This window comes from Ostrea edulis, chromosome 5 (genome assembly GCF_947568905.1).
Source record: "Ostrea edulis chromosome 5, xbOstEdul1.1, whole genome shotgun sequence".
NCBI classification, from domain to species: domain Eukaryota; kingdom Metazoa; phylum Mollusca; class Bivalvia; order Ostreida; family Ostreidae; genus Ostrea; species Ostrea edulis.
The window spans coordinates 53,855,680-53,883,522 of record NC_079168.1 but is presented as its reverse complement, the minus strand read 5'-3'; the positions used below and the strand labels follow the sequence as shown (position 1 = coordinate 53,883,522).

Below are 27,843 nucleotides of genomic sequence, written 5' to 3'. Positions count from 1 at the left end.
GACAGAAATAAGATTACGGAAGATATAGTGAAAATTATCGATGACTCTTTAAAATGTCGGAACAATCCCGCCCTCGCTATCTCTGTAGTCAAAGATGGTAACGTGGTGTTTTCCCGAGGGTTCGGGTCAAGGGTTGTGGGTCAACAGGTAAACGTGAGCGGATCAACGCTTTTTGGGGTGGCTTCCTTAACGAAAGCGTTTGTTTCCACTTTGATTGTGAAGTTGCTGGATGAAAATAGCAAGTAAGTATAGCTACAAGGCTTGGAAATTAAATTACGGTGATGAATAGTTTCATTTCTGCATAGGAAATTTAAAGGGGTATTCTTTCCACAACATGTATTCAATTTGCAATTTACTTTAGTCTTGTGAATAAACTGGAAATATGTACTGGTTATCATTATACCCCCCGCAACAAGTTGTAGGGGGGGGGGGTATACTGGAATCGGGTTGTCCGTCTGCCTGTCCGTCCGTCCGTCCGTCTGTAGACGCAATGGTTTCCGGGCTCTAAAGCATTATCCTTTCCACCTACCGTCACCATATCATATATATGGACTACCCATGGGATGAAGATGTTCCCTATCGATTTTGGGGTCAAAAGGTCAAAGGTCAAGCGCACTGGACATCGAAGTAGCAATATGGTTTCCGGGCTCTAAAGCGTTATACTTTCCAACTACAGTCACCATATCATACATATGGACTACCCATGGGATGAAGATGTTCCCTATCGATTTTGGGGTCAAAAGGTCAAAGGTCACGCGCACTGGACATTGAAGTAGAAATATGGTTCGGTTTGTCATGCCATAGAAATATGGTTCGGTTTGTCATGCCATTTGTTTTTTACACTCAGAAAAGAGGTAGTTTATACCTATTACCAACATCCTTTGGGAGATTGGGGTAAGCGGGGGGTATTCTTAGTGAGCATTGCTCACAGTACCTCTTGTTTATACAGAAATAGTGCCAAATTCTGGCATTCTTATCTTCTCTTCTACGATTTTTTTTATCATCTTACATACTGGTTTTAATATTGGATTACTCCGTTTATCTCATCAACTTATAGAGCTCAAGACGGATGTGAACCGTCAACAGGGGATGCTTACTTCTGCTTTAAATCCACCTGTGATATCATTCTATTATTCAAGCGCTCAATTATTTATAAGAAATGGAGAGTTTCAGACAATTACATGTGTACATGTATATAGTGATGTTCTGTTCAGTTTTAAATAAATATGATTTTTTTTAGGAACAAGTCCCCCCTAACCCCCTCTGTCACTAATCACTATGGAGCTTTCAGTTTTAGCAAATTGTAAATGACTTTCAAACACAGATAGAAGTATACTTTTCACATGAAAGGCAGACGCTCTATCCACTGAGCCACTGTGGGCATTGACAACTTTGTAAAAATCAAATCAAACAATAGATGTTTCTTATGACAAAACTCTATACTTAGTCTAGTATTATATGTAATTCTGATATCTAATAGTATTTTTATAATTTATTGAAAGAATTTCCTAATATGAGTTAAATCATAGCAATATTTATGCTGGGTGCGGATTTTAAGTAAGGAAATGTCCTCGTTCCTCTCCATTCCATCCCTTCGGAGCCTCGGCTTCATTACTTTTAAGGAATGGAGAGGAACTTAACCTAAACCGAAGTACCACAAATTTAGACACATGCTTAGCGTTCAGGGCCGTAGAAGTGAGGGTTCTTGCCAACGCCCGTCGCGACACGGCACCTTCGTTTTAAGGAGGTAATCTACATCGTCATAATGGCTGAATTCCTTTTAAGACATGGATGAAAATATAAATATCAGCAATATTTGCCTATTCGTTCAAAAAAGAATCGCCTAGATGAGTAGCTCAATGGGTTAGCACGTCAACTACTGAACTGCAGATCGCGGGTTCGAGTCCAGCAGGAGTTTTAATTGCTTTCTACTAAAACTGCATTTTTTGACTATATAAAGTAAATTTTAAAGTTTTTAATTTTAATATGTAAGAACATTCCATGGCAATAGGGAGTGGAACGGATACAAAAAGGAAGCCAATGCACTAGCACAGAAAATTTACATTGTATGGAATAACACTTGGAAAATAAATAATGATGAACAACTATACTAGTATGTATAAGCAAAATATGTTGCATTTTATTTTACACCGAGACAATTGCGTTTCCAACTGAACAAGATTCGATTTAGTACGAATGATATGGATATTATCTCTCAAATCCCGAACATGAATCGTTCTGTTTGAACACCAACTTTGTTTCAACTGGGGCGCCTCGGAACGAAAGCCTTGTACGGAATTTTGTCAGGTCTTCATTAATAAGAGTGTTCCTCGTTTCTTTATTGTTTGTTTGTTTTACGTCCCGTCGAGAATATTCCCCTCATATTGAGACGTCACCAGCTGTAGGTGAGGTACCACAAATTTAGACCTAAATGTATGCTTAGCGCTGAGGGCCGTAGCAGGGGGGGGGGGGGGGGGTCTTTGTCGTGCTAACGCCTCTCGCGACACCCATATAAGAGGTTGAATTGTCTCGGATACTTCATTCTTCAATTTCAACCAACGGGCTGTTGGCGGGGCACATTCAGCGATAAAAGACAGTCAGTCGGCTACAGGGTAAAGAGAACCACTTTGAGCAATGGAAGGGGAGTTCAATTTCATGTCTAAAGTGAAATTTCTATTCAGTATGACTACACACTGTAAACCCCCCTTGGTGTTTCTAATAATATTTAAACGTCATTCCTTCATAAATATGCATTAGAACACCATCGTTTTCTCCTTACATTGAGTAGACCAGACTGAGTATTCCTTCAATACCCATTTATAATTTGTCGAAATTGTCAACTTGGGTGACCTTGAACTGTTAATGACTAATTATCATTTAGTGATTGTGATACTTTGGTTATCAACCCAGATGTGAAATTGTACTATGCCTTTTGTTATCAGTATAAATTACACAGCGTTTACAAACACAATCTAGGGAGCCGGTTTTACGTAAATACAAAATGCATCCTGCGTAAAAATACTTTTAAACCCATCTACTAGTATTTATAAAAGATCTCTATTTCTACTAATATTTATAAAAGATCTCTATTTCTACTAGTATTTATAAAAGATCTCTATTTCTACTAGTATTTATAAAAGATCTCTATTTCTACTAGTATTTATAAAATATCTCTATTTCTACTAGTATTTATAAAAGATCTCTATTTCTACTAGTATTTATAAAAGATATCTATTTCTACTAGTATTTATAAAAGATCTCTATTTCTACATGCATAACAAAAAACTGTCGCAATTTCAATCGATCAAAAATTGTCTCCATGCCCCTATAACTGTATCGGCTATCCTTTGGATGTCTTCGCTACCGATTATAATGGAGTTCCCATAATGAATTGAGTGGAAAAGACCCCCTGCGTTGTTTGACCAGACTGGGGGTGCCCTGCATCTGTAGATGTGGCATCAGTAGATGTTACTGACTGAGCCCCAACTGCAGGTTTGAAACAGGTACGATCTCTGAAGTTGACCCATCTTGGATTTTAAATTAAAATCACCTGCATCACTTCAGCAAATGACAGTGATAAACTACCCATTATTCTATTGTTGTTTTCAGTTTCGGTGGTAGATATGTCGGGTGTGATTGTAATAATGTTCGTAATGATGCAACAAAACACTGACCATAGTTCATAGAGAGTCCACAAAAAAGATATAAGGTAGTCATATAATTAGTTCATTGGATAGTTTATTTATAGATATTTGTCAGGTTTGATGTCAGCATTGTTCAGTACTGCATTAATGCGTACCGCGCTTCTGTTTTTCGCTGTAAGCCACAATCTGCACACAGTATTACTACACTGACTATGTCGCTAGTCACTGTTCTTCATCACTATCTGGCATCGCATCAACTTGTCATTACGCTTTGTTCACAACAACAACAACAACAACAACAACAAAAAACCAGCCCAAACGTCTCATACTACGATGCATAACTTGTAAGAACACATTGAATACATCATAAAGTGATCTTGACAGCACAAATTGCTAACGACATGATTCTTATAAAATCATGTCGTTGGTTGATTGTAGTAACATCAGACAAAACTAACGATACCGCTGTTTTCAAGTAATGATTCTTTTTATAATCTAGATATAAATTTTACAAGTACCCATCAATTTATATGTTAGAGTACAGTATGGTGCCCTGATAGGGTGCTTTGCAAAAGCGAGTAACTTGGGGAGAACACACTGTCGTGCTTTCTCATAACACACTCTCGCACTATCGCGATTGTTGTATTGCGACTACGATTTTACGCAACACGATTTTACTCAACACGATCAGCCAATCCTAATATATAATCAAAGTAAAGCGTACAGTGGAAAATTAATAAACAAAATAACAAGTTTGCATGGTACCCTTACGCAGTATATGATATCGTTGAATATGGAACGGACTATATCTTTTTTGGCATAGCATCAAGCATCTGATCATATTTTTTTTCAGCAACCGATGATTGTATAGTTTTCCAAATCTCAAGTACGGTAGAGGAGCTAGGAGTGTACTATCCACCTACCAGTCTTTTTATTTTTGAATATCACTTCCGGTTTTGAGCTACGTCCATACTTAAGATTTCGGTTGTTTGTTATGGTTTTTAAAAACGACAGTAGATAGAAAGCTGGTTTTCCACAGGGTTAAGCGAATAGGAAGAATTGTAGTGTAAGTGTGCTGGAATTAGAACGGTGTTGCATACCTTTTCCCCTATAGTAGCTATTCCCGCAGAAAATGGCTATACAATAATGTTGCCAGCTAATGTACAGTAGAATTTTACCCACTGTAGGGTTTTCCCCTCACAATTCGGGGTAAAAACACCCAATTGAGCCGGATTTGGTTTTAGTCTACAAACAACCCTCATGCCCTCATTCATATTCGTTCTATTTTATGACTTTAGGCCAAACAAATGCAATAAGTTGCTTTTCACGCATCGCAAAGAAGCCTTTAGTATGTTGATATAGAAGAAAACGTTTAATAGATTTCTTACTACGCTGTAGCATGATACTGTGTTGTTTACACATTTTAAGTTCATTATTTCCTAATGATATTTAATATTTTTGTAAACTTTAATCCTGCAGTTATGGCAAAGAACATCGCTAATGCACATTTATCCCACACATGGTTTTCAGTATTTCTCCACCGACAGAATTCCTTCCAAGTAGGTTCTTGAATGGCAAACATAACAATCTTTAGCAATTTTTCCATGGCATCCTTTTATATGTGGCTTATATATTTGAGTCGAGTAACACAGAATGAATGATTATTGTCCTCAGAACAAAGTCTTGACGTTCCACTTAACTGTGTTTGTGTACAGGGAACTTTCAATTTGCTAATAATTAGATGCCTTTTATGTGAAGAATGGACATGCATTTTTACTTATATATATATATATATATATATATATATATATATATATATATATATATATATACGAAATAAAAAAAAAGGTTGAAAAGGCAAAATAAATAAATGTTAAAGCGTGGCGTGGAGTGGATTCGAACCATGACAAGAAGGTACCTCAGCAGTGACACATTGGTGTAATCTCGGCTGAGGTTCGGCTCGGCAGGATATTTGGACTGACGCCTTCACCGAATCTCGGAGCAGTCCTTCATATGAAGTTCATAATTCATGTGTGGAAATTTACTTTCAACTTCGGCCGGTTCTAGCAAGTAATGTGCACTTAGGTGACACTGGTGTTCACTTCAGATAAGTTAGTTGACTATTAAACCAACTCTGTATCACTATTAATGCTGCATTACTTACCGTCTAAATATGTAAATTCCATAAAATAAACTATCAATACATTTTCCGTTCATTTGATCACGTCCATGGTGCAATATTTTATGTCCTGAATTTGAAAAGTTCCTATAGTTTGAGTTTTGAATTAGCGATGCACAAGTAGGTATGCGGAGATACTACATGTATGTATCGGTGATTTAATAATTAAAAAAACCACCCGAGATTAACAGTGGTTTACGCTTATTGGGCTACACAAACTTCAAGACCCGAGGGTATAAATTTGAACCAGTTTGTCCAAAAAAAACCAACCAAACAAACAAACAAAAACAACAACAACAAAAACAATCAAACAGGTTCCCAAATTTTTGTTTGTTTGTTTGTTTTACAAATACTAGCATAAATCAGATTATCTGTGCATGAAAAAGTGTGTTTGCCGATTATATAAATGCATAGCATTCTTAATTGACCATGTTTAAATTCATCGGTATACATGCACTTGGAAATTTAACTTACGTATTTCTATAATAAATCTACAACGTTTGATATGACTATGTAAATTAACACAATCCATGCATCTTGAATTTGGTTTGAACATGATTGGCTAAATTGTTAATGACAATGTCCTTCTTAATTTCAAATAAATAATCTTGAATTTAAACTTAAGTCTTTGATACAAAATTTTCTGATATGGTATGTATGATAAATTGTGTATAAATTATGCATTCCTATACTTGACCTGCATCAGAATATTTTTTTGTTGACGAATTATTTCAGATGCCGAGTACATGCTACTGTATAGTAAAATTAGATTGCATGTTAATGCGTAATCACGGTCGCATGTGGATGTTTCTAAAGTTCATGAAATCCAAACGATACCTCTGCTCAAATTATTATTTTTAGATACATGTAAAATATGCTCATATACTTGCCTACATTTTTATGAATAAATTGTCGTTGGAAGCTCAATGAGGGTGCCTGCTTTGCGGTTTATGATGCAAGAACTTTCCCAGCATACTTTACACCGTATGAATTAGTAGAACTAGTGATAATTGTAACGGGAACCGTTATAGATGTTCTCCACATGTTCCCCATCTCCCAAGTGGTACTTAATGTGTGAGCAAATCGTTCAATAGACAAGTCAATTATATTTCAGACAGTATGAATTTCAATATTTTCCCTTTATTTGTAAGATAGCTATACCTTAGTTAAAGCATTATCCATTAAGAATTAATCAAACGAGCATGCACATGCTTGTCAGTAATTATGACCATGCCCATACTTCAAAAGCCTTAATATAATTGGCCAGGTCGTACAAAGCGTAAACGGCGTATAGAATGGCGGGCAGGTGGGCGTCCCTGTAATAGGGTACCTAATTTGCATAATTAACTCCACTCACGCCTCTAATTTGACGTTCCTCAAACTTTGCATAGGTGTTATGGATACCTTGAAGATGGGCATTTGTCTTTTTGAAAGTGATCAGACATTTTAAAAACAAATTGCATGTAGTTGAACTTTGTCATTTTTTAAGCATGTCTTGAATAGACGGTACCTTTTTTGTAAGCAACTCCCCTTACAGCATTTATTTGACATCCTTCAGACCTTGCACATTTGTTATAAAACATAGAAGATGTGCATGTGTCTTTTTGGAAGTGATCAAACATTCTTTGATTTTTTTTTTTACATGTACAATGTACATGATGTAGTTGAATTTGTCATTTTTTAAGCATGATACCTACTTTGTGTAACCAACTCCTCTCACAGGTTTTACTTAACATTTTTCAAACCCTGTACATTATAGATGTTATAAATACATTGACGATATACAAAAGTACTTCTGGTTTTTTTTAAATTCTACATTTAATATGTCATTTTTCCCAGCATGTTTTGTTCTGCTGTCTCTACGATAGATAATATATTTTAAATCAACCTGGTCATTTCCGTTCTTGAATCGATTTTTTACAGTACGATTTTCAAACAAATTCATTGAAAAACGAGATATAGATATTTACATGTAAGTATCATGAAATGTGAAAATAACGAACAGTGACCAATCTCATAACTCCTATAAGCAATACAAAATAGAGAGTTAGGCAAATACGGACCCCTAGATATACCAGAGGTGGGATCAGGTGCCTAGGAGGAGTAAGCATCCCCTGTCGACCGTTCACAGCAATCAAATCTCAGCACACGTGCATGCGTGCGATGGTGAATAACTCTGACTATTGACAACTAGATACCAGTCCTATAAGATATACGTATAAGGCAAATTTCAGATAATTTCAAAGAAGAAGGAACAATCAAGTTTAAAAACAATGCACGTGCATACACACACATGCGTAAGTGTTTCAGGACTTTTAATCACATAAATTTTAGGTACTAATATTGTGTAACTATTCTGTACATATCATTCCATTTTTTTCATTTAAAAGTTTTATACGTGTTTAGTGTTATCCAATCAAAATTGAGTGGACGTGCTTGTGCGTGCTGGTCAGTGATGAAGAGCATGCATATCTACAGTGTACAATCACTTCAAATCACCCTGCGAAGATTTTGTCTAAATCCCTAGAACAGTTTCCGTGAACACCCCCGGACAAAAAAGTGCTGTAGAAAAATAAGAACTAGACACGATCTCGTTGTGAACTACGAGGTCTTTTGTTCAGTTCTGTAATGGTGCGATAGATACAATCCAGAAGACAATTCTTACCCTAAATTAGCGAGCAAACTGTTTTCTATAATGGATCACCTTGTTAGTGGCATCAGGAATCCCTTATTACAGAACTGTTGTTTTGTTAAAATCAGTGATTGCATAACGTCAAAATGAACAAGCTTTGATAATGTTTCACATTGTTTTGATCCCTCTAATTTGAAGGGCTGATCCCTAAAACTTATTAATATGCCTTTCTTTAGCGTTACTATTTCTTTTAAATCCGCGTTACAATGCCTTTCTTAAGCGTTACTACGTTCTTTAAATCTGCGTTATTATGCTTTTCTTTAGTTTTACTACACCCTTTAAATATGCGTTATTATGCTTTTCTTTAGTTTTACTACGCCCTTTAAATATGCGTTATTATGCTTTTCTTTAATTTTACTACGTCCTTTAAATATGCGTTATTATGCTTTTCTTTAGTTTTACTACGCCCTTTAAATATGCGTTATTATGCTTTTCTTTAGTTTTACTACGCCCTTTAAATATGCGTTATTATGCTTTTCTTTAATTTTACTACGTCCTTTAAATCTGCGTTATTATGCTTTTCTTTAGTTTTACTACGCCCTTTAAATATGCGTTATTATGCTTTTCTTTAATTTTACTACGTCCTTTAAATCTGCGTTATTATGCTTTTCTTTAGTTTTACTACGCCCTTTAAATATGCGTTATTATGCTTTTCTTTAATTTTACTACGCCCTTTAAATATGCGTTATTATGCTTTTCTTTAGTTTTACTACACCCTTTAAATATGCGTTATTATGCTTTTCTTTAGTTTTACTACGCCCTTTAAATATGCGTTATTATGCTTTTCTTTAGTTTTACTACGCCCTTTAAATATGCGTTTTTATGCTTTTCTTTAGTTTTACTACGCCCTTTAAATATGCGTTATTATGCTTTTCTTTAAGTTTACTACGTCCTTTAAATCTGCGTTATTATGCTTTTCTTTAGTTTTACTACGCCCTTTAAATATGCGTTATTATGCTTTTCTTTAATTTTACTACGTCCTTTAAATCTGCGTTATTATGCTTTTCTTTAGTTTTACTACGCCCTTTAAATATGCGTTTTTATGCTTTTCTTTAGTTTTACTACGCCCTTTAAATATGCGTTTTTATGCTTTTCTTTAGTTTTACTACGTCCTTTAAATATGCGTTAATATGCTTTTCTTTAGTTTTACTACGCCCTCTAAATTTGCGTCATTATGCCTTTCTTTAGCGTTACTATTTCTTTTAGACATGCATCATTATGCCTTTCTTTAGCGATATTACATTGTTTTTTCATTTGCGCAATTATGCCTTTTTTGACGTTATTACGCATACGCCTTTGATTTGCGTTTCAGGTTTTTGTTTTACGTTAATACTCCTTTGTTTCGCGATGTATAGTCTTATGTGCACAGCTTTATGATCTTTCTAAATATGCATGCAATCTCCATTCAGTTACAACAAAAGGAAAAATGATTGAGAATTCCTAAATTCTGATAGGCTCTGTTTACAATTTCATTAATATAGTTCGACCTAGTCTTACTAGAATTAAACTCGGGTAATCAGTTCTTTGACCATTCAATCAAAAATGTCATGATTTGGAGTTCAGCGTATTAAACATCTGCATATAATCTACAAACAGTTAACATATTTTCAGAAATGGCGTTGACGTAAATCAAAAATAAAAGTCCCACAATATACAGGTATCTGTTATGTTAACGTATTTTTGTTACATTCTTGCAGGTATACAGTTGATACGCCACTAAGGATTGTGTTTGATGACGAGTCCTTGTTCAAGGATGAGATATTATCGAAGTATGCGACGATTAGGGACTTACTGTGTCATCGGATGGGGATTCCAGGCAATGACGCTATTCGACTTGACACCAATCTAACCCGGGAAAATCTGGTCCAGTAAGACTACTCCATCTTTTTATACAGCTAAAGGCAACTTGAGTATCGGAATATGTTAAAAGCAAAAAGATTTTTACGAAAATATAGGTCAAATAGTTGAGGTTACAGCGGAATTAGCCTCGAAAAAATGTGTCACCGTGGGATCAGAATATGAAAATCGAACACAGTTTACAAAAGATGAAACAAGTTACAACTAAATAAGTTTTACAGAAATTAGTATACACTATATGTGAAATGTTGTTTACTTAGAGTATTTCCTAACTTTATAGGAGGATGAAGCATTTGGATGGAACTGGAAGATTCAGAGATAGCTTTTACTACAACAACTTAATGTTTGGATTGTTGACTCGAATAACAGAGATGCTTGGTGGAAAAACATGGGAGGCATTGGTGAAAGAACACATTTTTGACCCATTAGACATGACCTCATCAAACTTCGCCACAACGGCAGACCCTGAAAAACTCGAACTAGCAAAAGGTTACGTTGATCATAACGGTGAGCTCAAAGAAGTTCCCTGGGAGTTTTCCAGGTATGTTGCAGAATATTCGTTGTGCAAAAATTGTGGTGAAATTTTGATTTGAATTTATGGACATAGTATAATCCAAACATTTTGATAAAGAAATTTGTAAAACAATTTGTAAATGTTCCATATTGCTTAAAAGTCATATTTACATGTTCCAAAAATTACCTATGACACCACATTAAATTTTGCATTATTCACAATTATTACCTGAAAATTTAATGGAAAAACGTCCCCCAAAAATTGAAATCCTTCAAAAACGTCTTGCTTTATATTATTGTTGTATTAATATTTTCGTGAGGAGCAACGATGGGGGTTTTGTAAAAGATTTACTCGATCCAGCAATGTACGTTTCTTTGTAAGGGTTTTTGTGAAGTTTAGGAATCCATCAAAGGTATGGTAACTCATATTCATTCTTCCCATTGACTGGGATATTTAATGTGTCAAAAACTGAAGCATGGTTTTGAAGAATTTCATTTTGAATCCAGTAAATGTGTTACCAAGCCCCTATCTTTGCTCCTCACGAAACTATTAACAGCTGTGAAGGAGAAACTTCAATCGTATTGTGCTACAACATAATTATGCCAGGAGTGGTGTAAATCAAATGTGGATTCTCAAAATTTTTTAAGACCTTTTAGTAAATTTCAAATCGCAAAACTTTTCTCCAATCAATATCAAAACGTAGAACTTCTCACGACTATTTCTGACGATAACGTAAAGATTACACTTTCTGACATCATAGACAGTTGTTCCTTCAACAAAAATGGAAAAAGGAAATATTCGTATTTAGTGATCAGTCATCCAAAAAATCACGTTCTAAAACACTTCTCTTATTACACACACAAGTACTCTGAAGTTGAAATAAAAAGAATGCGGGAGTTCCTCATTGACAAAATCTTTGTAGTCTTTGGTGATCAGGTCTTCCAACATTCGGAATTCCCTTGGGCACACATTGTGCTTTTTTGTTCGCTGACCTGTTTTTATATTCTTATGTTTATTCAAAAGCTTCAACATGAGAAGAAAAACTTCCTACTGTGCCCTTCAACTCGATATTTAGATATATCGATGACTTTTAATGCACATGTATTAACAATGATCATTTTCATTCATACACTTTGCTTGTCGTAAGAGGCGATTAAATGGGGGCGGTCCTTCGGATGAAACCACAAAAACCGAGGTCCCGTGTAACAGTAGATATGGCACGATAAAGATCCCTCTCTGTTCAAAGGCCGTAAGCGTCGAGCATATGCCTAAATTTGGTAGCCCTTCACCTGGAATGGTGACGTCTCCATATGAGTGAAAAAACCTCGAGAGGGATGATAAACAATATTCAATCAATCAATCATATGTCGATTCGATATATCCCTGTGAACTCGAGGTAAAAGCTACAATATAGTCCTCAACATCTGCTTCGTACTTAGATATTTTATTGAAAATGGATATTAATGACAAACAACTTCGCTATATGATAAACGGGATGACTTTAGGTTCTCCATCGTCGACTTCCCATATTTATATAACAATATTCCATTATCACCTGTATAAGGTCTTCATATCTTTCAACTGATTCGATACACAAGAGCTTGTTCTGCGTATGATCAATTTTGAAATCGAGGCAGGCTACTGACAAAGAAGTTGATGTTACAGGGGTTTTAACAGTCTCGTTTAAAGTCAGCATTTCGCAAATTCTATGGTCGTTATAATGATCTAGTTTGTCATTACGATTACTAGTTTGTCATTACGTTTATTTGATTAAGACATAGGGTTCACGGCGGGTGTGACCGGTCGACAGGGGATGCTTGCTCCTCCTGGGTGCCTGGTATGCCCGAAGGTCCGTGTATGCCCAAATCTTTATTTTGTATTTCTTATAGGAGTTGGCTAACATGGACCTTACCAAGAGTGTCGTGGGCTTGGTCCATGTTAGTCGAGGAAAAAATACCAATTCATTTACCGTAGAACCCAACATATTCCATAGTCCCTATGACTATTTTATTATAAATAGTATATCCACTTTGAAATAATGATAGCAACTACAAAACTAGAATAGGTTACCATCGCTTGTTTACCTCCTTACAACACTCAGCAATATGCAGTTAATGGCAAGCTTCATTTCAAATGACAATTTTCTCTCTCATTTCAAGGTTTTATTCAGTGATTTTTCATCCCCTACATTGTACGCGTAGGTGACTTTTGGGTATTGGTGTTACATAAATTTATAGAATAAATAATTGTTTTGCAAATATTAGCGAGCAAAGAAAATTATGGATTTTACATTTTGCGCATGTCTTGTACGCCAATAAACGTTGATTTAAAATATGCATCAAAATAGAGTTGTTTTTTAAACTTCTAGACGATGGGGTAAATTATGTGGAGCGGGGTGTATTCTAAGTACGGCTGACGATATGGCCAAATGGATGCAGTTTCATTTGAGTGGTGGGAAAACTAGAAAAGGGAAAAGACTATTGTCGAAAAGGGCATTATCCATGATACACACTCCACTGATCAGAATTGCTACCAGTACGACTTCAAAATACTACACAAGGCCACTGTCTCCTGTCACATTCAGCGACGATTCTTATGCTATGGGATGGAAAACCGGTTATTACAGAGGTATGACTTATAAAACTTAGACAGTATCAAATTGATGTTTCAATTCTACGATAACGCTCATGCTTACTAGTAAGTCTACGATAACGTACATGCTTACTAGTAAGTCTACGATAACGTTCATGCTTAATAGTAAGTCTACGATAACGTTCATGCTTACTAGTAAGTCTACGGTAACGTTCATGCTTACTAGTAAGTCTACGGTAACGTCCAAGCTTACTAGTAAGTCTACGGTAACGTTCATGCTTACTAGCAAGTCTACGATAACGTCCAAGCTTACTAGTAAGTCTACGATAACGTTCATGCTTACTAGTAAGTCTACGGTAACGTTCATGCTTACTAGTAAGTCTACGGTAACGTCCAAGCTTACTAGTAAGTCTACGGTAACGTTCATGCTTACTAGCAAGCCTACGATAACGTCCAAGCTTACTAGTAAGTCTACGATAACGTTCATGCTTACTAGTAAGTATGCGGTAACGTTCATGCTTACTAGTTAGTCTACGGTAACGTTCAAGCTTACTAGTAAGTCTACGATAACGTTCATGCTTACTAGTAAGTCTACGGTAACGTTCATGCTTACTAGTAAGTCTACGGTAACGTCCAAGCTTACTAGTAAGTCTAGGGTAACGTTCATGCTTACTAGTAATTGCAACAAATGTGTAGAACACTGTGCTGGTTTGATACTGGACCCTGTATTAAAATGCTGAATTTTTAGTACACTTGTATAAAGCAATACTAAAGGCCATTTTGATCAATTTTTGATAAGAATTGAAATGAGTACAGAGTATGACAGAGTACAAGTCATACATTTATTTTTAAGTTTAAAACAATTATAATCTTCAACTGATTTTTTGCTTCCTGTACAAGTATTCAACTTCCTATATAGGTTGGCTACTGGTGTAACTTTTGACGAACATGTCATCATTTCAAAGTTGACGATATCATTCATTTATCTTTTTAGCTCACCTGAACCGAAGGTTCAAGTGAGCTTTTCTGATCACATTTTGTCCGTCGTCCGTCTGTCTGTAAACTCTTCACATTTTCGACTTCTTCTTCAGAACCACGGGGCTAATTTCAACCAAACTTGGCCAAAAGCATCCTTGGGTAAAGGGCTTTCAAGTTTTTTCAAATGAAGGGCCATGTCCCTTTCAAAGGAGAGATAATCACAAAAATGCAAAAATAGGGTGGGGTCATTTAAAAATGCTCTTCTCAAGAACCACTGGGACAGAAGAGCTGAAATTTACCTGAAAGCTTCCTGACATATTGCAAATTCAAGTTTGTTCAAATCATTGCCCCCGGGGGTAGGATGGGGCCACAAGGGGGGGGGGGTCAAAGTTTTACATACAAATATATAGGGAACAACTTTAAAAATCTTCTTCTCAAGAACCACTAAGCCAGAAAAGCTGAGATTTACATGAAAGCTTCCTGACATAATGCAGATTCAAGTTTCGTCAAATTATGGCCCCCGGGGGTAGGATGGGGCCACAAGGGGGGATCAAAGTATTACAAATATATAGGGAAAAACTTTAAAAATCTTCTTCTCAAGAACCACTAAGCCAGAAAAGCTGAGATTTACATGAAAGCTTCCTGACATAATGAAGATTTAAGTTTCTTCAAATCATGGGCCCCGGGGGTTGGATGGGGCCACAATAGGGGATCAAAGTTTTACATACAAATATATAGGAAAAATCTTTAAAAATCTTCTTCTCAAGAACCACTGAGCCAGAAAAGCTGATTTTTACATGAAAACTTTCTGACATAGTGCAGATTCAAGATTGTTCAAATGATGATCCCCGGGGGTAGGATGGGGCCACAAGGGGATCAAAGTTTTACATACAAATATATAGTTAAAATCTTCTCAATAACCACGGAGTCAGAAAAGCTGATATTTACAAGAAAACTTTCTGACAGTGCAGATTCAAGTTTGTTCAAATCATGGCCCCCGGGAGGTAGGATGGGGCCACAAGTGGGGGGGGGGGGTCAAAGTTTTACATACAAATATAGGGAAAATCTTTAAAAATCTTCTTCTCAAGAACCATTGGGCCAAAGAAGTTGACATTTACATGAAAGCTTTCTGACGTAGTGTAGATACCCCAGGGGTAGTTTAGGCCATAATAAGGACTAAGGTTTTACATGCAAATATATATGAAAGTCTTCAGATATGGGCCAAGGTGACTCAGGTGAGCGATGTGGCCCATGGGCCTCTTGTTTATAATATTAGAAAGGAATAGGAGGATTCGGGTGAGAAAACAAGTCACCAGAATGAGCTACACCAAGTCTTTAATGAAAGCGAATTCATTCAAAGTTGAAAGGTTTTCATTTCTTTTGTATTTCAACAATGTCAATTCTAGGAACCGCCCCCCTTCTATATGGTTAAATTACCAGTATCATGTTCCAAATTACAGTTAGTACCTTTTTGTTCTTGTAGGATACAAAATCCTTTCTCACACAGGAAGCACTTATGGATACAGAGCCAAAGTAACACTGTACCCTGATATGAATTTTGGTGTATTTTCTGCCATGACTGGCGACGATCCGAACTTCTTTTATAGGTTCAATGTACACAGTCTAATTTCGGATATGTATCTTGGAGAGAAACCTTGGCTTAATGCATCGATGATGTGTTCATTTCCAGAACTGTTCCAAAGCAAGCCTTCGTCTAAACCACAAATAAACACTAAACGGAAGCCGGCCAGAAATGTGAGGGACTATTTGGGTTTTTACACAAATATTCCATATGGTTTTGCCACAGTGGCAAAAAATGAAACACAACTGACGCTACAGTACGGATTTGGTCGATTTGAGCTCTATGCCAAAACGACTAAGGACGAATTTTATGTTCAGTCGGTAGGGATGATAACTGGATTGACAAATTTCAAATCTCTGAAGTTTATTGAGTCAAGTGATGGAACTGTAACCGCAGTTGAAATTTCTGCTTTTGAATCCAAAGACCCTCCCGTGTTCAGGAAAGTTTTGCCATCGTCACACGCGCCTACCAACGCCGTCTTACCAACACGGTGCTTTATATTGCAAGTGTTTCTAACAGTCGTTCTCTCTGGTGTGATTTTCTGTTGATTTGATAATACTACACGTACATACAAATTGTAAATGTAATCTACAAGGTATCTAGAGAATATTAAAACAAATTTCAAAGCGTCACCGTTTTATCGAACTTTAACAGCTCTTTAGGGATGATAAAGTAAAATATTTCTCAAATGACCGATCCCCAGGCCAGTGACAAGGAATATATGACATGTCAAACATTGCAATATTTGATCTTTTCCATTTGTATTGTATAATTTTCCATTTGTATTCTATATTTTCCATTTGCATTGTTATAGTATTTCATTTGCATTGCATAATTTATATTTGTATTGTATAATTTTCCATTTGTATTCTATATTTTCCATTTGCATTGTGTAACTTTCCATTTGTATTCTATATTTTCCATTTGTATTATACAATTTTTTCGTTTATATTGTATAATTCCCATTTGAATTGCAAAATCTTGCATTTGTATTGTATTCGAGGGATTGTTTATTTTGATTTGTTACGAAGGATTCATTAGTTTAGGTCCCACTTATATTTAGCCGTCACCAGCTGTAGGTGACGTACCACAAATAGGCTTACTATTCTCAGCGCACAGTTGCGTAGCAGTGGGGGTTCTTTAACGTGCCAACGCCCGTCACCACACGGCATGTCTGCTTTTAATGTCACATTATCCGAAAGACCAGTGACCCTCACTTTTAAATAGCAATGCGTATGGGGAAGTATTAACTATATTTACGTCTAAGGTGTGATGTAGTCATGACACGAATAGATCTCGAACATGCGACCTCACGGTTACGTACCAATGGGTATATCACTGAACTACCGCGATCGGTTCCATATAGGACTAGTTGAATATACATGTAGTTAGCAATGACGAATCTTGCACCGGGAGCCCCCCTCCCCCCTCACAAATATGATATTTTGTATAGAAATGTCGAAAAAAGCATGCATGTACGTTTTATTTTGTCAAAACGCACTTGTTTCAGGGGACTTCGCCCCCTCCCCCCCTCCCAGTAACACCTCTCCCCACCAAGGCTTTGCACTGGACTCACTAGGGATCTTAAGACAGTCCTCAGACATCCAGCAGTTTACTGCATCCTTTTTTCAGAATTATCTACATGTAGATCAGCCAGTTGTTAAATACGAGACTAGTTTGAATATGCTGATCACATTAGACGCATAAAAGCGATAAATTAAGGGAGGGGGGTTATGCCGTGGCGTATAGCAAATACAGTGCACTTCTGCGAAACGTGGCTCCTGAACTTGACCTCTTCAACATCTCGTGTATTACCAAATTCGATAAACGAGAACTTAAGATTAATCCATTGAATAGTTGTAACAAACCAAACTCGATGTTAAGAATTGGTGGGGACCCAAGGGCCGAAGTCCCCCGAATTTACAGAATTCTGACTTAAAATGTGCATGCTTTTCTGGACAGTTCTATCATAGAAAAATTGATCATGTTTGGGGGGGGGGGGGGGGGATTCGCCATTGCTAGAGCTAGCTACGTATTTTTAAAAATAACTTGTCCTGCATGGACCTGGTCAAGGTAGCTCAGAAATATATCGCTTAGTTTGTGGGCGGGAGGTGGTGAGTTCGAGAACCGCTTCTGCCATTGCTGCATAAAACCTAAGACGTAAACAAAAGTAGTTATTGCTCCTTTGCCAAACACTTGACATTTAAAAGTGAGAATCACGGTATCTTTCCGATATGACCTTAAAAACAGATATTCCGTGCCGCTGCAGGCGTTGGCACGATAAAGAACCGTCATTGCTACGGCCCTGTGCGCTAAGCACGTCTACCTTTGTGGTACATCAGTGAAAAATTCTCAAAGCAACGTTTAACTAATGAAATCCTTCGTAACAAATCAAAATAAACATTCCCTGGGATACAACACAAATGGTATATTATACAATACAAATGGAAAATATAGAATACTAATGGTAAATTATACAATGCAAATGAAAAATTATACAATGCAAATGGAAAAGATCAAATATTGCAACATTTGACATGCCATAGGAACTTAGTTGCTTGTTGTTTGTTCTAGTTCTCACAACCGCATCGTGAATCTCAAAATCATGTTTTGAACGCTGATAAATCCCACAGTGGATAATATTGCATTTCTATTTCTTTCAAGGTGTGCATTATATATATTATATGTTGGGAGTTTAAAGGATAACCAAAAATTTATGAAGATTAATACATGTATATGATGAAAACAACACAATATATTGGGGATACACAGGCACTCGACGTTTTAAATATCTATAATAAAAAAAATTGTCTTCCTCTAAACATAATATTCACAAGGTATATCATGCCGCCATCTTGGTTTTCTTTTTTACCAGTTGCATCGCTTGAAAATTTTGGAGAAAAGTTCGATAAAATATATTTAGACCCCTACCGTTTAGAAGCAACTCTGTCAAGGTCTTACCTCTCGCATCGTTATGGTGAACTTGAAATAAAGTCCGTTTATCGTCTATAAGCAACCGTCAAACATCGTCTACTGCTTCTCAAATGCGAAAAATCGCTGAAATAAGGACGGAGGTTGACATAATTTCGGGATATCCCTTTTTTCATTGGTCGATAAAATTAAAAATAGTAAATATTATAATTAGCAGTAAATATGTTCTACAGAGCGAGATAATGGTCTTGAACACTATTCTATTAGTATTTACTTATTTTTTTACAACGTTAAACATGATATAACTTCACTTATTCATGCATTCGTTGTATTAAAATTAGCCTAGTTGAAAGTAAATGTCATACGTAATAAGAAAAGTTCAAAATTGAATTAACACGTTAACCTCTACAGTCCAATATAGAAAACCAATGTATCACTTCTTCATCACATGAATGAGGTGATGAATTATCTGACTTTTCTTCTTCTTTTTCTCCAAGTCTAGAACATTTTGTTCAAATCAGAATATATAGGAAATAAAGGTATTTCAAACAACATTTGAAGACCGAAAATGTTATCCTGCATCATCCACGAAAGCAAGAACGCTATTTCTATTTTATTACGGCCCAGGAATACACAGCCGATCGGTACGAATTAGGTCACCGTGACGTCATTGCAGTTTCCGAGGCGGACTAGGCCTACACATCTACATGTTTTTACCGATGAAAAAGGTGAAATGGTATGGTTTCGAGTATTTCGTTTGATGTTGACGGATTATATCAACTGCTTTGAATACACAGTTCAAGAAAACTACTCATACGTGAAAGAGGGTTAACTTGTCTGTGCATCACCATGTTTGTTTACATGTGTATTGATCTCAGAATGCAGACGACTGATTTATATTGAATGACAAATATTATCTAGTCATTTATAAATTTGTTTCGCAAAATATATTGAATAATTCTTGCATTGATTATAAAATTGAATTATCAGTTATCAACTTTATTGTTGTATTAGCAAAATACGAAGTGCAAGCGAGGTGTATATCAATTTTCTCAGAACCAGTTATTACGTATGAAGGTATGTGGTAGAATAATGACCGCGGCATTCCTTCGATATTTGCAATAATCGTGGTAGAATGTTGTATAGGGCACCACTGGGGAATACGGTTGTATCCCGGAATGCAAACATCTCATCTTCTGCGGCCTGATATCTCTAACGCGTGCGTCAAGTTCATAGGCGCCTGGGTCAAGGATATTGCAATATATCCTATATGTAAACAATGGAGGAAATTCGAACCTCGAATAAATATTTAGCAATTTATTTGCAGTCTACTACAGGAAATTTTACCGGGTATATTTGTACGAGCTGACTTTTTCACTGATTACCATCATTGATTAACTCGACCTCCTTGAAAAAAAATACGTCGATCATTCGATTCACTTCGCACACAGTGGATCATCCCATTGGACGAATATGACGAAACATGTAATTTGCAGTGTAAATACATTTGTAGATTCAGTGTTAGCTTTCTTATTTTAGATCTTTTACTATGTTTAACCATCTCATGAAAAGCATCCTCGTCATTACTGAGGAAGGTACAGGTCGTCTTTTGACAATATAATTGTTCGCGTCGTTGGACATTTTATTGCTTTATGTAATTTCTGTATACTTGACTGTTCACTTTCTGGATCCGATACTTTAATTAATGTCATATTAATGAATCTTTTGATGTGTCAGATCATTGATTTAGAAAGGGGGAGGGGTCCTTTCGGTGAATGAGATGTATATGTATGTATACTTCATAAAATCATAAATTTAGGCCTATTCAAACCTATTTTAAGAATTTTTTGTAGACCGTATAAGCATCTATGCTGTTGTCTCGTTCTGGGCGCATCGTCCTGAAAATCTTCATACGGTTGATTCAAGACTAATATCACGGATTGAAGAAACGAAAAGGCACATAAGCATATCATATTTATTCAACAGTTATCAACATTTATCTCTTTTGTAAGATTAAAATCAAGCATCGATAAACAACGTAATTATTTCATATCGCATTATCTTAAGTTGTCATTAACAAAACTGGATTAGATCCGCCAAAGCGTGTCCACCACTTTACTCTCATTTTTGCTATTTCAATGTAGTTTATTGAAAACGAAAGGAGGATTTTAATTAATTTCACGATATTTCTAATCACGTAAGAGTCTATTACAGCTTACGGACTTCACCTCGCATATGAAACAATATTAAAGATGCAAGCAGTAGCTCTTGGGCAAGCGCTTTTGAGTTGGCAAAATTTATCAATTTATATGCTCGGTGCTATCACAATTTTCCATATAATTATAAGATCTCATCTGTTCCTCACAATACATCTGATTGCATGGGATTTTCCACAAATTCTTGCCTTCTTCTCCCTTCACTTATCAGCACAGAATTACTTTCTGGAGCTGAAACCACGGTGCTTACTGAGGGCTTGTAAGACATTTGAGTTTTCTATTAACACCTCTGTGACAGTTCAGATACATCTGTCACTCAAGGCACGGGTTTTAATGGAAGTTCATATCTCATCTTAGACCAAAATAACTTGTCGTCTGGGCAGAGTACGCGTTTACCCTCGACTCGAGTCTTCCAGGGATCCGAATTTAATTTTTCTCGGATGCTTTCATTCCATAAGATGTATATCACACGCCCGTGCAGATTGTCACTAGATCGATGTTCCATCTCTGCTTGATCAGTCTCAAAAATGTTCTTATCGTCTTCGAAAAATTCACGAGTGAGTATGAATATTATTCGTCTGCTTTTCTTCATGTTTGTGACTAGATCATCAAACATGTCGCCACCAAAATTAAGATCTCTCTCAGAGTAGAATATTTTGTATCTTCGTTTTTGCGTTTCTTCTAGTTTTCGGAGAAACTTCGACCTGACCCATTGTCTTGCCTGTATATCGTGCTCATAATGCGATATATATATATCGTACTCGCGAGGTTCGTCCACGTCAACACGGTATTTATCGGCCGGGTGTACACCAAAAAGTCGATACAATAGAACCTTCGTTTCGTATGGACACCGCCTGGCCGTGATGACTGCTCCGATAATTATCGCGATGAGAACACCCAAAACTACGACAACTATAATAATGATATATTCGTAATTGCATAAAAGTTTTTCTCGAGTGATTTCACGTATGCGGTGCCGGCTGTCATCATGAACACACTGGACTTCATAATCATGAGCATTTGGGGAAAGATTAATCCAATCGGCCATCCACGTCATGTTGCAGTCACACTCGAATCTGTTGGAACTGATCCGAATTTTGTCCATTGTTATATACTGGATATCCTTCGATACGTACTTAAGGTGATTATGAGATATATCTAAATGGTTTATGTTGGACATGGACTTTAAAACACTTGAGTCGATGAAAGCAAGCTTATTATAGCTAATTGTCAAATTCACAAGCTGTCCAATATAACTCCTTTGTTCTAATGACCGGATATAGTGTCCATCCAAATGCAGAGAAATTTTTCCACTCTCGGTTGTGGGAAGTGTGACCGGAAGTTCACTCATACGATCATTCGTGAAGCTGCAGTTGACGAGTAAGTAACCGTTACTGGGCTGTTCTTCACACATGCAACCCGGAGGACAGTCCTCTTCGATGTTACAAACAAAGTCTTTCAGCGCAACATCATGAAGAAAGTCTGTTCCATTTAAGGAATCAGGCTTAAGACATCGATAACGAAACTCGTCCATTTTGAAGAAATAAAACACGGAGTCGTGCAAGTAGTTGGCAAACGGATAAACTTTGCAATCACAGACAAATGGATTCTCCGACAAGTTCATTTTGTATGTTAGAAACTCTGGAAATTCGCTTCCTTGATAATTCGGATTGTACAAATAGACCAACGAGTCATTCAGGCTTGTAATTTCATTATGACTAAGAATGATTTCATACTCGAATGGCTGAATTAAATCATAAGTCCAGTTTATTGAATTTCGGAACTCGGAGATGAAGTTATGTCTAAAGTCAAACAGTACATCTAAGCCGTCATCTGGATTTGTTTCCGGTATAAATGGCCAGGGTTCGAAATATGTTAATGAATTATAAGATAAATTAACTGATTCTAGAACTTGAAGATTCCCTGGAAAAGCATTTGGTCCAATATAGCTAATGTTGTTACACTGTAGATTTATGAAGCGAACGTTTTCCAAGTCTTTGAAAGTTTCATCCTCAATGCGTTCAATGTGGTTATTTTCAATCATAAAGTACGTCAGTCCCCTTTTGTAGTCGAGTAAATGTGGAGGTAAAACGGAAATGTTATTGTCAGCAAGTGTTAAGATTTCTAAGTTATAGAAATCACTAAAAGCATTTTCAGACACCTCTTCAATCCCGAGCCTCGCCATAGAAATGTAATCCACACTTTTATCACAATCCTGAAGCGTGTCGTTTGTGACTATTTTCATGGGTGTTGTAAAAATCAGCTGTACACTGCTTCCGGCTACTTGTGAAGCTGGACACGACGAATATACAACAGAGTGGAATATACATAAGACCAAAGGTATGCACACCAAGTAAAAGATGCATCTGCTCATCTTCACAGCAATGTTATTGTGCCTTCGTCAGGACATTCAACAGAACTGACGTTATTTACGAACACATTGGCATTTAAATGGTGTCCGCAACCCCAATTGGGTTTTTAAACGAGCGGGGAATACCCAAAAAGTTTTAATGCTAATTCGCTATTGGTTTATATCGAAGCCAATACTCGCTTGCCTTTAAAATACAATGAAAGTGCATTGGGTATTTCAATTGAAATGGGTTTTGTTTAAGTTACAAGGAGAGAACAGGTCACGTCACTGTTTGCACATTTCTTGAATGAAAATACAAATGAATAGTCTTTTACAGAGTTTATGGAGGCTTTAAGGGTTTTACATATCTTTAAACGCTCTGAAGCTTACGCTCCTTTACATTGCTGTTTCCTTCATAATTTGCAGCACTTTATTAAAACTTCATCCATTGAAATTATTATGTCATTGGTTAACCTCTAGATTTTGCTAAACATTGTCACTCTAGCAGATCACTATTTAAGAGATACTGAGTTTTGAATTTGAGGGTCCTAACGACTCATGATTTAATTAGCATTAGAATACTGATCTTACGCTGATCTTTCTCTCTCTTTTTCTGATTCTCTTCAATTTCAGTTATTTTCATTTCTCTACTGTCATTATCAGAACATACAGTTTGTAATAAATTTGATATATAAGTCTATAAACAAGTAATATTTAAAATTTATGTTTTGTATGAAGGAATGGTTACTGGAATGACACATCTTTTAAAATATCCAATGTTTAACGCATCGACTGACAGAGATTTTATTGCAGTTGATGTACCGGTATCTGCTTTTGAACCTCAAACTTTTAGGATTTGACATAGTAGTCTTAGACCAGCCAGTTACCATTGACTAAACTTTATCCCCTGAATGTAAACAGATTCATTATATATTTAAATCAAATTGTTAATCAAAATTCTGAATAACAATCATCCATTTTTTCAACATCCAGTGTCTGTTGTACCGATCTTTGTTCCCCATAAAAATATTAAAACTACTGTGAAAAAGAAACTTCAGACGTATTGTATTACAACATATGCAAGAAATGGTGTAGATTAAGTCAGGGCCGGGTTTCACAAAACTATCTTAAGATTGTCATACGATAGATCGTAAGAGTGTCTTTAAAAGATCTGACTTATGATAATCATAAGATACGGCAGAACCGTTTCACAAAACTATCTTAACTTCAACAAATCTTAAGATCGATCTTAGGACGCTGTTACATCTACTTGTATACTCGTTACATTGTAAAATACCGTGTTTCCTTTATAATTTTAACTGCATGGATGAATTTAAATGTTACATGTAAATGAAAGATTAAAGTAGACAAAATATAAATAGGAAGTTGAAATATTGCGATTTTAGGCATTTGCAATTATCTAATATATTTATGAAATTTGCATTGTACTTCTTTTTTAAAATCATGTCACCTACACTTTATTTCGTATTGCAAAAGTTACCTTCGATTTGTGTATTATTTGATTTCAGAAATTGTGATACAAAAAATAAACATTAAATGATATTTTTGTAGAAACACTATGTCAAAGTCTGTTATATTTTTTATCCCCCCCCCCCCCATTCTTCTCCTCCGAAAATAAGATATTTGCTTAACTAGTTTGAAATATAAAGAAAAAAAGACAATCTAGAATTGTTGCGTTTGTTACAAGTTAGCAACGCCGCACTTGTTTTATTCAACAAAATAATATACTGAATACAAAAAGCTATTCTGTAAATGAGGGTGTGGGTGGGTAGGGAAAACCAAAGACACAAGTAATACTTATCCAAATTTATAACGAACGACGCATTAATCGAACAAAACGTAATTATACGCGTGTTCGACTATATATATATATATATATATATATATATATATATATATATATACTGGGCGCAAAGGCTTTCCTATGTGATAAAGCCTATAACTGAATGAAATGAAATAGTACGAAAACTAACCAAACATAAAACGTGAAGAAATAGATTCCCTCAACACTGCTTTTGTGCCTACAAACAATAAATGAATGGTATTCAAATACATTTAATTATGACCACACAGCGGCTACGAAGCCGTGTACATGCACTCAAACAAATCGGTGTCAAAAGATTTAAGATGTCCATGAAATGATGTCCAAACCTTTCAGTTGCTGAAATATCAATATTGTTCGACAAAGTGGAGGGGAAAAAAGACATTTGTTTTTAAGATGCTGTAAATTCAACAGATTATGCCCGGTCGGGGGAAGAATGAAGAAAAAGTGGATATGCCTAAACAGCGAAAGTAGGAAAATGTTGGCTTTGGGATATTCTAAACGAATATTGAGTTCATCATAAAGAACACATGTCGCGGTATACGGAGCTTATCAATGATGTCCACATCCTCCATATAGTCTAATAGATTGTTTCTGTCCCTGAAACCACGTTCCCTCCGGATAAGCTACCTATCGCTAAGCACAACATAGTTCAGTATAGACTTAAGACAAGTATCTGGATGTCTTAAGATTTCTTATAATCTTAAGATTATCTAAAGACATGACAGTTTTGTGAAACAGCTATGGTGGATCTTATGCCAAATTTTGGTCTTAAGACAGATCTTAATCGTAAGATAGTTTTGTGAAACTGGCCACAGGATTCTAAAAAAAATTTGGTAAATTTTAAATAACAAAACTTTTCCCAAATCAACAGCATTAAAACGTACGACTTTTGAAACATTTTAGACGACTATTCCTTACGATGAATTAAAGACCAGGCTTTTTGACACCATAGACAGCTGCTTATTCAATCAAAACGGCACACGGAAACAATCTTATGTTGTTCTCATTTATCCAATAAATTACTTTGTTAAACAGCATAATTCTGATTCTACGCACAAGTTCTCTGAAGTTGATACATGTATTAAAAACGACGCTAGAGTTCCCCATTGGCAGTATGTACGTAAAATTCGGTGATCGGGTCTTCAAACAGTGTTTTGAAATTTCTATGGGAAGAAATTGTTCTCCATTATTAGCTAAGTTGAGATAGATATTATTTAAAAGCTTTTAGATAAGAAAAAATCTCGTGCTGTGGTCTTCAACTCTACATTTAGATATATCGACGACCTTTTATATATTAAGAGCCATTCTCTGTAACCACTTAAACATTTATATAAGGGGTCCGGCACGCACTGTCACCGATTTTTTTCAAATTGGCACATCGATTTAATCTGGCATAAGTAATGTAAAACCATCATAATTTGGTTGCTATGCAACTCTGTTGCCATGGTAACACGTGCATGCCATTCAGGTCACAAAAGAGTCAATTTTCGCATGAAAAATGACATTTTTCATTCAACTATACTGGATTAACCTGTTTGAGTTCTTATTTAATCATTATCAAATGATACTATATAGCATTTTTATCATTTAGTTTGATATTTAGTTAAAGGTTTGAATAATTCTGTTATATTTTCATTCTGTCTGGAAAAGAGGGTTGTTTGATACATTCTGAAAAAGCTAATGTAGAGGCAAATTTGAATGATGGATAAAAATTCCCGCATTCAGCTTGAAATCTATAATTGCTTGTATAACATATATTAGATATAGTACTATCATATAACAATGACACATGTTTGGGAATCTACCATCTAAACTGTGTTTCCATGGAAACAAAATGATGCATTTCGTCATGATATAACAGTAGAGATGCATTTTTCAATGTAATTCAAAATACAATTTTCTATGTATTCAAAGTATATAATCTTAATAACCGATTGCTACTGATGTTAGATTTTAAATTTTAACAAGTGTAATATGAGAATTCATGTTGGTTGCCATGGAAACGAAAATTGCTATTTCTTTTCAAATTCGAAATCCATGCAAAATAAATAAATTTTTAGACCAAAAAAAAAAAAATGCTTTTATAGACAGATTCAACTGAAGTCAATGTTATAGTTGATAAAATATTAATACTGATAGATAATTCATATTACATTGTTGATATGGTAACAAAATATCACAACACAGCAAACTTGATGTTCACATTCTTTTCAAGTAAATCTCAATTTGTTATACATCATGTATGTTCTTCAATCATAAACACTCTTAATTTGTAACAGATAATTAAATCAATGCATAGTTTTAGTTTTTTCTTCTTTTTTTTTCTTCAAATGTGCATGATTTCTATTTGTGTATTGTACATGTATCACAAATTGCAAATGTATATCTTAAGAATTCATCAAAATAACTACCATATCTAGAAAATGCATATTTGAATATTTCAGTTATTTCAAACTATCATG

At 35.7% G+C, this 27,843-nt stretch overlaps 2 protein-coding genes across 2 annotated transcripts in view; one reads left to right on the top strand and one right to left on the bottom strand.

Annotated features, from left to right (window-relative positions):
- The window catches only part of LOC125649703 (D-alanyl-D-alanine-carboxypeptidase/endopeptidase AmpH-like), a 17,100-nt gene extending 430 nt beyond the window's left edge, over window positions 1-16,670 (top strand). The window contains exons 1-5 of the mRNA XM_048877411.2: window positions 1-242; window positions 10,213-10,383; window positions 10,653-10,913; window positions 13,255-13,514; window positions 15,940-16,670. The exon at window positions 1-242 is cut by the window's left edge and continues 430 nt beyond it. Coding sequence (XP_048733368.2) covers window positions 1-242; window positions 10,213-10,383; window positions 10,653-10,913; window positions 13,255-13,514; window positions 15,940-16,586 — 1,581 coding nt within the window. The 3' untranslated portion in view covers window positions 16,587-16,670. The remainder of the gene's footprint in view (window positions 243-10,212; window positions 10,384-10,652; window positions 10,914-13,254; window positions 13,515-15,939) is intronic.
- A 4,262-nt stretch (window positions 16,671-20,932) lies between these two features.
- LOC125649698 (protein slit-like) lies at window positions 20,933-23,631 on the bottom strand. Its single transcript, XM_056164836.1, has one exon. The coding sequence runs from the start codon at window positions 23,557-23,559 to the stop codon at window positions 21,502-21,504; it is 2,058 nt and encodes a 685-aa protein (XP_056020811.1). The 5' UTR covers window positions 23,560-23,631; the 3' UTR covers window positions 20,933-21,501.
- Window positions 23,632-27,843: the final 4,212 nt, after the last annotated feature.

What these genes read in the sequence shown, in the direction of transcription:
- LOC125649698 (XM_056164836.1), bottom strand. Translation starts at nt 23,559, where the DNA reads ATGAGCAGATGCATCTTTTACTTGGTGTGCATACCTTTGGTCTTATGT.